The sequence below is a fragment of the Tamandua tetradactyla genome, chromosome X (genome assembly GCF_023851605.1).
Source record: "Tamandua tetradactyla isolate mTamTet1 chromosome X, mTamTet1.pri, whole genome shotgun sequence".
Lineage (NCBI taxonomy): Eukaryota > Metazoa > Chordata > Mammalia > Pilosa > Myrmecophagidae > Tamandua > Tamandua tetradactyla.
This window is the reverse complement of record NC_135353.1, coordinates 8,827,583-8,837,563: the sequence shown is the minus strand read 5'-3', so window position 1 is coordinate 8,837,563 and position 9,981 is coordinate 8,827,583. Positions and strand designations below refer to the sequence as shown.

General features: G+C 46.8%; 1 protein-coding gene across 4 annotated transcripts in view; it reads left to right on the top strand.

Annotated features, from left to right (window-relative positions):
- The first annotated feature begins 995 nt into the window (after window positions 1-995).
- AFF2 (ALF transcription elongation factor 2) overlaps window positions 996-9,981 on the top strand; it is a 506,169-nt gene continuing 497,183 nt past the window's right edge. For all 4 annotated transcript variants that reach the window (XM_077144839.1, XM_077144837.1, XM_077144840.1 and 1 more), the window contains exon 1: window positions 996-1,069. In XM_077144839.1, coding sequence (XP_077000954.1) covers window positions 1,023-1,069 — 47 coding nt within the window. In that variant the 5' untranslated portion in view covers window positions 996-1,022. The remainder of the gene's footprint in view (window positions 1,070-9,981) is intronic.

Here is a 9,981-nt window from a genome sequence, read left to right as displayed (position 1 = left end):
AAGGGGCCTGCCTTCTCTGCCCTGGGCCCGCTTGCCCTGCATAGCGGGCTCGAGGGAGGCTCAACCCGCAAAAGTTTGCTCGGGTGCTCCGGGACACGAGCAGGGTTCCCGGGCAGGGGCCGCGCGCCGGGCAGCGGAGGTCGCCCCCTCGTCCCCGTGAACGTTTGTGCCCCCCGTTTCGGTTCCACGCGATAACTCCCAAGGGTGGGGCCGGGGACCGGGTGGTGCAGAGACAGGGTCCCCCTTCCCGAAGCCCCCGTCCCGGCCCCGCCAGCCCCCTCTCCGGCCTCTCCGCAACTGTCCCTCGGGCCCAGGCCCAGGCCCGGGGTCTCCGGGTCCCCTCTACTCGGCGGCCGCTCCCATCAGCTGATGTTGACAGAGGGTGGGGGGGGGGTCCCGGGTGGGGCGGGGTGGGCGGGACAAGCCCCTGCCAGATCCGGGGATGATAACGTGCCGGCTCCATGTCGCGGCTTCGGGCTGTCCAGGCTCCGCCCCTGTGAATGTGTAAGTGTGTGATGCTGCCGCGGCCGCCGCCGCCTGTGCAGCCGCCGCCGCCGCCGCCGCCGCCGCTGCTGCCCGGGCTGCCGCGCCGCGCCGCTGCCGCTGCCCCGGCCGCCCCCGCCGCAGCGTCGCCGCCCGCCCGCAGCCCGCCAGGCGGGCGGCCCGGCCGGCCCGAGCCCACCGCGCCTGCCGCCGCAGCGTCGGGGCGCTGGGAGCGCGGGCAGCCGCGGAGCGAGCGGACCCGAGCGCGCGGCCAGGCGCTCGCCAGCCCGGTTGGCCGCCGCCGCTGCCGCCGCCTCAGCCGCAGCCTTCTCCTCCCCGCAGCGGAGGCTCGGGCACCCTCGGCGCCCGGCGCCCCCGCCGCCGATGCGGGCGGCGCACTTTTAGCCGGGCGGGAGGGCCGGAGAGCCGGGCCGCGGACAGCCGCGAGCCTCCGCGCCGAGAGCCGCGCCGCCCCGCAGCGAGCAGGGACGGACGCCCGCCCGCCAGCCCGCCGCCGCCGCCACCGCCGCCCGGCCGCTATGGATCTATTCGACTTTTTCCGGGACTGGGACTTGGAGCAGCAGTGGTAGGTTTTGATTTTTTTTTTTTTTTCTTTTCTTTTCCCCTTCTCCTTCGAGAAGCGCCCCCCACCCCCCGCACCCCCCACCCCCTCGCCGGCTCTCGGGCTTTGCGCCTTTGTTAAGAGGAGCCGGGGCGGTGGTGGGGGGGTTGCCCCGGACGCCCTCCCACTCGTTTCGAAGCCCCCTTTGGCCCCGGCAGCAGCGACTCCCCGGCCGGGGGTCGCGGCCCCGGGAAGGCGCGGGGAGAGGGACGGATGCGGGTCCCGAGAGCGTCGCTGGCCCCTCCAAGTCCAAAGAGTTGCGTTTGGCCCAAACCGCCTCGCGCGCCGCCCGACCTCTCCCGGGCTTTCTCTCCCCGACCGGCTCGCGGGGCCGGCCTCCAGGCGCACCGGATGCTGTCCTCCTGGAACAACTTTCCAGGTGCCTGACGCGCGCGGGTGCAGAGGCCAGGGAAGATGCAGCCGGCGGCCCTCGGCTTCCTCGCGGTCCACCGCCGCCCCAGCCCTCGTCGCCGCCGCCGCCACCTCCAGCCCGGCGCGGCGCGGCGCACACGCCTTCCCTTCCCTTCCACGGCTCGGCCCGGGTGCCCTGCGCTCGTGCGCAGAGCGGCGGCTTCGGGGACCCCTGCTCCGGGTGGGCAAGGGGATCGCGGTTCCGGGCCGCACCCGGCGTCGGGCTCCCGTGAGCCGGGGTTCTCAAAGTTGGCCCCCCTAAAGTCGCCCGGTCCGACGTGGAGGCGCATTTCATTGCTGGCTGGAGCCGGGTGCAGCCCGCACTGGGAGGCAGCCGTCGGTTTGGGTAACGGGCGCACTGGCTCGGATTCTGAGGTCTAGTCAGCTCGCAAAAAGACGGTAAACTTGCCGCAAAGGCAAGTTAGGTTACATGTTTGTTTCTGGTTTTTTTTTTTTTTTTTTTTTTTTTTGGAAAGATGGTACGGAGGGCACCGGGGAGCCGGGAAGTTGTTACTGTCTGTGTGATGCGCGCGCGCGGGTGCATAAAGACTGAGACACATACCTATTAAGTTTTAAAGGACTTCACCTTCCACTCCGAATGTTGTAACTGTTTATTCATCAGAATGTTTTAACGTAACTTTTTTTTTCCCCGCAGCCTGAGGAATTCGATGGGGGGAGGGCGCGCTGGTGGCGACTTAGAATTGCACTCTTGGTTTTTACCTTTTTAAATGTAGTTCGAATGATCTGTAGTGCCTGACCAACAGTGCGAAATCTTTTGCAATGTTAAACTACTAGCAGCCATTGATCATGAATGCTGTATATATATATTTTTAGGACTTCCCTCGTTGATCTGATATTTTAGGCAATTCCCTTCTTTGAAAAAGGGTCATATGCTCAGCCAATAGCTTCATTAGGCCAATCAGGACTCCTTTAGTGTCAAAGCCAAGAAAATCAGAACTTAAATAGATTTTATTTTACAGCAATTCCCAGCAAATCCTTGAAACCGCAAATTGCGCTGTATCAATATTAATCTGTAAGGCATCTTTGATCCCATGCAGGGTTTTATCGGCTCTGCAGGAAGACCTTACCTTTCCTCTTTTTAAATAACCAGCTCTGGTTATTAAATAACCAGCTCTGGTTATTTAAAAGCAGCAATCGCTATAAAATTGCCGCGCAATTAAATATATGCCCCTCACATAGCCTTTACTCTTCTTCACTCATTTATTTTGCGGTCAACTGATAGCTACAACATTTCTGTTTGCATACAGTTTGCCTAATATAGGTGTGAATAACATCACTAATTTAATAGACATTGTTATAACTGATTTCGTGGGTGTAGTGCAAATGTTAAATAAATACAAGGCAGGAGGTTTTCAAAAACGTGTACTTTATATTATTTAAATTTCAGTTCAATCTTAGGCACGGGGAGCTGCATATTTAAAGAGGGTGGATTCTTTTAGGCTCAATTTCTTTTTTCACAAAGATGCACCCTTCCCACCCTTTTGGGGGGCTCCCTTTGCTTTTCTTAAGGAAAATGCAGAATCTCTCTTCTTCCAGGTGCCTAACTGTGCCACATCAGTTAAGAAGCATACCGTCCTGGACACTGGATATTATGTGAAATGCAGACAAATTAGTATAACGTGTCTGCACAAATAAGCTTGCCGTTTCCCTCTGTGCACATGTTCCAGGACTGTTTCTCCTTCTTACTGTTTGCCGGTGATGGGCGAGCTTCCTTATGCATCTGTGTTTATAAACATTTGTAATGCGTCTGTACTTCTCCGTTTTGTACGCCCCCACAGAGGGAAGGAACATGAATGCGATATTATCGGTTGAACTTTGTGAAAAACTAGACCATGAGCTGAATGGAAATTTATACCTTTCCAAACTCTCTTTGGTCACCCCCAGCATGTCAGTTACATGTTCATTACATGTTTAGTGCCCCTTCTTGGGACTGACTGCTTAGAATGATGGTATCCACAGTCCCTTCCCAGGAGGACCAGGAAGGACAAGCCATCAGCAAAGTTAAGAATCTCATCTATATTGTATCTATTCTTAACTGTTCACTTGTGGAGCAGAAAGCCCTGAGCTATTTCCGACTGCAGTTCTAGGTGGCTGACAGTAAATGGATCAGGGCATCTTCAAAACAAACTCGTTTTCTGAGACATAATGAATAAAGACTTTACAGACTCAGGCATGTGTGTTATTTGCAAACACTTCACTACTGTAAACAAAAAGTGAGTGCGCATCCATCCGTACACACACATTTGTTAGGATGGATGCAAATGGAGAGGATGGGGTATAGATGACGCTGCAGTGTGCAGGTATGTGCTGTGTGTGTGTGTGTGTGCATGCTCATGTGCCTGATAGAACGTATGCCTGGTTTTCACAAACTGCAAGAATATCTTAACGGGTCCTGCTCTGGACTCGATTAAAGGGCCAAAGCTCAAGTTTTTTAAGATTCCTGGATGAATGAACAGTGTCCACCTGCATTTGAATTTAATATGAACCATTCTAGGAAAGAAAAAGAAAGTGCAGATGTGTGTCTGGGCACCAAAGACACCACTTGCTCTTAAAGGAAGAAAAAGATATTTAAAAAAGTCAAATTTCATCTTTTAAATCATTGCATGGGTTTGCTGGTGGTAAGCAAGTGCATGAGTTCTCGAGGTGTCTGGAGAGCGTGTGGCTAGATTTGGATGTGTTTACCAGCAATGGGGATGTCATTGATCGCCATTTAAGCAGGGGGTAGGGGTGCAAACTCAGGGGACCCACAAAGCGTACAGCTTTTCAGTTCTGCAATGCACCTTCGGCCAATATTGATCAGGCATCACTTTGTGGCAAGCCAAGGTTCTTTGTGGGGATGCTTGTCTTCTTATTACTATTTAAAAATGAGAAAAAGAAAGACAATACAGAAAGCAGCCAATTCATACAAATAAAGGATGAAAAGAAACCACATGCCAGCAAATACCCAGCGTTAAAACGCCTCCTGAAGATAGCAGTTACGCCCTGGTGACAGTGGCAGACCTCTGGCTGTGGAGGACGGCATCAATTGTTTGTAGTTTTTACGTGATGTCTCACAAGCAGCCTAATTAGAGGGGAGCTTGCAAGCGGGCAGTTATACAGGAAGAGACTTAAACTCACTAAACTGTTATATAAATAGAAAGTTCAAAGGTCCGCGTGGGGCTGTCAAGGCTGCTCCGGGGCCATGTGCTGGCCAGGCTTCTCTTCCTCCGGTGAAGGCAGCCCCCAGGGCCTGCCTCAGCAGCCCGCACTTTCCCCAGTTTTCCTCAACCTTGCGGGGGCGGGGAGAGGGGTTTGCAAGCGGCTGGAACACCCTGCTCTCCAGACAAAAGTGAGCTCTTTCCGCCCTTGCCAGGCATGGCCCACGCACTGCTGCAGCCTGGCCTCCGTCTGCTTTGCACGCCTGGTCTTCCGAGGCCTCCTGAAAAGTGGAACAGGGCTCTTCATGGATGGCGAGGTGTGGGACAAAGCGGGGACACAATCTTCCCCAACCTGGCGGTACTTGGATTGCACGGGGAAGGGTAAGGGAATGGCCGGAGGGAAATTCTGTTTTGACTGTGGCCCACAGGTGCCCAGGATTTCTTGTTCTCCAGCCCCACCCACTGATCTTTTCTTTCTCTTCTTTTTGCCGTGCCTTAAAAGAAGACCTTCCTGGCTGGCGCCACGTGCACTCTTGAGCCGGTTTGAGCATTCATTCAGCAAACCGTTTCAGGTTAAGTTTCTTAAGGGAATGTAAGGGGAGAAGAGATTTATGGCACTGAAATTCTCTCGTGATAAAGTCTACTCCACACCCTCCCAATTCCCCTCCCCCCCCAAAGAATAAATGCCATCTCAGTAAATCTTAAAAGACACATCTATTGGAGGAGGGAGAAAAGGATCTCATGTTAGAAATCAGTTTAATGATACATGAATTGTTTTGCTAATGATTCAGTCAAGCATTTAACAACTTTAAAATATACAAATCAAGATAGAAAATGACTGCCTCCAAAATGAATCTGTCATTATAGACATAAACGAGATTCCAAGCATTTAAGCATTTTTAAATGGATAAAAATTATATTGTATTTAAACATGCTAATTATTGTTGAACAGAAATGGCTTTAACGTGCTGAACCTTCATTCCATGCCTATTATTCTTAGCTAATATTTCTTGCCTGCAAAATTTACACATATTTAATGTAATTTCAAAAACATAAAAGTTCAATGAAATGACCATGTCTGGAGAAATCTAGAAGCCACAGCTCTATAAGCTTAAAGCTGCAAGTCATACCTCAAAGAGGGAAACCAGCATATAACTTGATTAGACTGTCAAGTAGACAAAACAATTGGTACAGTGGCTACATTTTTCAATTTTGATTTTGTCTTTTTTAATTGCTGTGGGATAAAAAACCAGACGTTTTCAAAACTTCTGGGTAGTGATAAATGGAAAGCCATGTATTGCTGATTAAAGGACTCAAGACCACAATTTAGAGAAACCTAGTGTACTTTTTGTATATGTGTGTATTTCTGTTATTTTTTGAGCATTTATTCTATGCCCCAAGCTATGAGCTAAATGCTTTGAATACTCATTCTCACTTAATCATTCAAACAACTTTATGAGGCAGAAACTGTTATGATCTCTATTTACAGACAAAGTAACAAAACCAAACACTCAGTTCTAGGAATTGGAGTTTCTGTCTCTTAGATAGAGGTGACTGCAGTGCCTGAACCACCGACTCCTGACGTTTTGTCTGAGCCTTTCCAGTTTGAGGAACGCTTTCCCAAATGCCATCTTATTTGATCATTGTGAGTTTGAAAGGGCAGATGTTATTCCCATTTCACAGATGCGGAAACTGAACCCTAGTGAGGTTGTGTGACTCACCTAAGTTCACAAAGCCTGTTAGGACTTAAAGCCACATTGGAAAATGCATATCTCCCAATTTCCAGGCCAGGTGCTTTTCCACAAAACCTCATTGCCTGTTATTTTTTCGTTACCTTGAGGGGCCAAGTATTGAACTCTCACTGAGACGAATGAATTGGTTTGTGTATATTATACTTGTGTAAAAAATATCTGTGGAATTACCATGTAATTGACCAGCATGGGACTCTGTTTTTCCTTTTAATTAAAAAAGGGCATTGGTTTCACTGATACAATCTATTAGTGCTTCTTTTATGGATGCTCCTTTCATGAAAATGTATGAATTGCAAATAAGATATAAAAAAGGCAAAATTCAAGTCCTTGAAAACTGCCCATTTAAATTTGGATCCCCTAAAAATTTTGATGATCTGATGCTTGAACAAAAAGAGGACCATGAAATATTTATCTGGTGGATTCAGAACCTCACAGCCAGGGCTGGGATGTAGATGGAATTCCTTTCCAAAGCTTTGTAGTTCACCACGTTTATTACTTGATTTGCTCCACACAACCACTGGGCGGGGAGGGGGTGGGTGGGTGTAAGGACTGGTATTGGCTCCGTTTTGAAGATGAGAAAACTGGAGTTCAGAGAGGCTAATTGACTTGCTTACGTTTACGCAGTAAGTGGATCATCTTAGGATTCTGTGTTTATTGCTCTTTTCATTGCATCACCCCTGTTGCCTTAAGTCATTTAGTTTAAATGACTGAAGTTGATTTCTAGGGGATGGTGTATCACCCTTTCATACCATCTAGCACAGAGCCTTTCCAATCACAGGTGCTCAATAAGCATCTTGTGATTGATATTAGAGCCACACTCAGCTCAAAGACTGCAAATGCATGTGTCTTTCAATGGTAGTTGCTGAATAAATTCTCATGATAATACTGGTGCTCTGTTTGTGTGATAGTGCTTTAATTACTTTTAAATGTTTTCAAGTCGTTTAATCTGATTTCTTTTGCAGAAAATATGAGATAAAGCAATGGTTAAAAAAGGTTTGATAGGAAAAGGCAAAACTACGACCAAATTAATGGTGTGATTTTAAAAAAGTGGGACTTCCGTGAATTCTGAGATCATGTGTAGGATTGAAAAAAGCCAACAGGAGTTAAGAAACTGAAATTGTGTCTCAATCTGTACAGAGTTTTGTTAAAGAAGAATGTGTGACAAAACTCTGAAGAAGGATTGCGTGGTTGGAGAGCTGGGATTCCTCCAGCTTTCCTTGAGTTTCAGTCTTTATGACTTGTATTTCATCATGAGAAGGCTGTTTTTCTACTTAACTGTAGCAGATCCACACCGTAAATTATCATGACTGTTAAACAAAGGTCCAGCACTGGGTTTCTCTAATGTAAAACTTTTATGTTACACTTTAATGAAATTTTATATGCATCTTCAAAGCAAGACACACTTTATACCATGGAGAGGGTGATGCTCTGAATTGTCGAGTTTATTTTAAAGTAAATCTTTTCGATGACCTTAACTGCTAACATCTACCGACTTACTGAGCTGAGGAAAATTATCTGAGCCCTTAAATAAAATGGCATGATTTAAGCAGAGCTGACAAAAGCACTAGATTCTACAGGTAGAATCTAATTTTGATTGTGGATTGCTTAATGTATGGGATGCTATTTTTTAATATACCTGTACATTTTGCTTCATTTGAAAAAGAAAATCAGCTGGTGATTTTAAGTAATCTTTGATTTGGTTCTGCAATAGTCATGTGCTGGTAGATGAAGACATAAAAAACAAAACTTGGGAAATAAGCGAAGGAAGCAGGTTTTATTTTCATTGTAAACTCAAAATCACTGATCTGATTATCTTTCAATGTTCTTTTTCCTGGAAGAAAAAGAAAAGAAATAGCATATTATTTCCATCCCATGCAGAACGGTTTATTTTGTTAGATTTTCGAATAAAAGTTCTCTGCATTGTTTTACCAGCTTCAGTGAAAAACGGTAGCAGAGACTAATTCACACGACGACCTTTATTAAACCTTGTTGCTGGAGTGAGAATTTCGTGTTTTGCAGGCAAACTATCTCCTGGAAACAGCATTGGAATGGTTTATTTTTTCGAGTAACAACAAAATTTTAAATCCTCTACCTGTGGTGGTGCTGAAATGGCCATGTCAATATTTATGATCACTGGAAGAAGACATTTTCTAGAAGTCTCATGTCTTCTTGATACGTGGGGTCAACAGTGTGGTTTGATTTATCCAATCAGGCAGAAGGAATGTGTTAGGAGGTCAGTTTAACTTTCAGACGGTGGCAGTATATGCACGATGACCTAACTACCTGTTGCACAATGAAAAATGCAATCACATAGGCTTTATTTTCTCCTCCAGGATGACAGTCAACTAATTTTTAAGACAAATTAATTTTCTAAAACACTGATTGTTTTCAAGCCAGGTCGGCACAGCCACAGTAACTAAATTAAATTCAAGCATGGTGGATGTTTCTGATGAAGTGCTATGGAATCGTGGAGCAGTCTCATCAATTAGCCATTTTTAATTTGCTGGCAAAATGCTTGGCTTTGGTGTGTAAATGTTAATCAATTCCTAGAACCTAGTGTTTCAAGGCTGGAGGGCCCTTCAGGGTCACTTGGTCCATCCCCTCATTGTACAGATGAAGAGATTGAGGTTTAGGGTAGGAAAATGACTTGTCCAAAGGCACACAGTCAAGATTTACTAGTTCAGTGTTTGTGCACCTACTCCCTACCCAACATTAGGGTAGTTTGTCACTTTTAGGGAAGGCTCGAAAGAATGTAATGCATGACCTCTCATCTTCAAGGGGAAATGGTGACATGAACTGTAAGTACAGTAGGAATTCAGGGAGAGAGCAAGAATGTGAGCTACAGAAAATAAAGCAATTGTTGTCAATGTCCGTGAATCTCTTGCAGGGTTGTTAGCATAGTCCAGAGGGAAGTGGAAAGCCAGGCATTTGGTTTGTTTAGAGGATCAGGAGCACCCAGCATTCAACATTAAACAGTTTATTTTGGGCCCTGAGCTATCTGGTTTGACAGTAGCTCCCATTCATGAGATAATTGTCAAAGTCATGTTTTGCTCCACGAGTGAATGGAGTATTCTCATTAACAGTACCCAACATTTGCTGAGGGCCAGCCACAAAACTCTGGACAAATATGTCAGATGTCTGCACTGCCGAAATATTTATGCAGATATTCTTCAAAGAAATACCAAATGAAAATTTGTTTTCCTGAAACAATTGAAACAAATGCTTGTAGATTGGCACAATTGCCAGCAAGCTAGATATTTTCGAAAGAAGCATTCACCATGGCTCTTGAGATGTGCACAGACAGATCATTTCCTTTGTTCTTTCTCCTTTTAAAAAATAATTAACTCTTTTGTTCGGAAAGTATGACACCAATATTTAACCTGCTACATTTCTTTTTTGTAAAATTTCCGTTTGGGCTCTGTTACCATCCGATTTCACGTTTACATCTGTGTTTGTTGTTGGCTCTTTGGCTGCAAAATAATCCCGTTTGGCTGTCTCATCCTTCAAATCTGGACTCTACTTCTAGTGAGCCTCTAGCTGCAATCCTACCATCTTC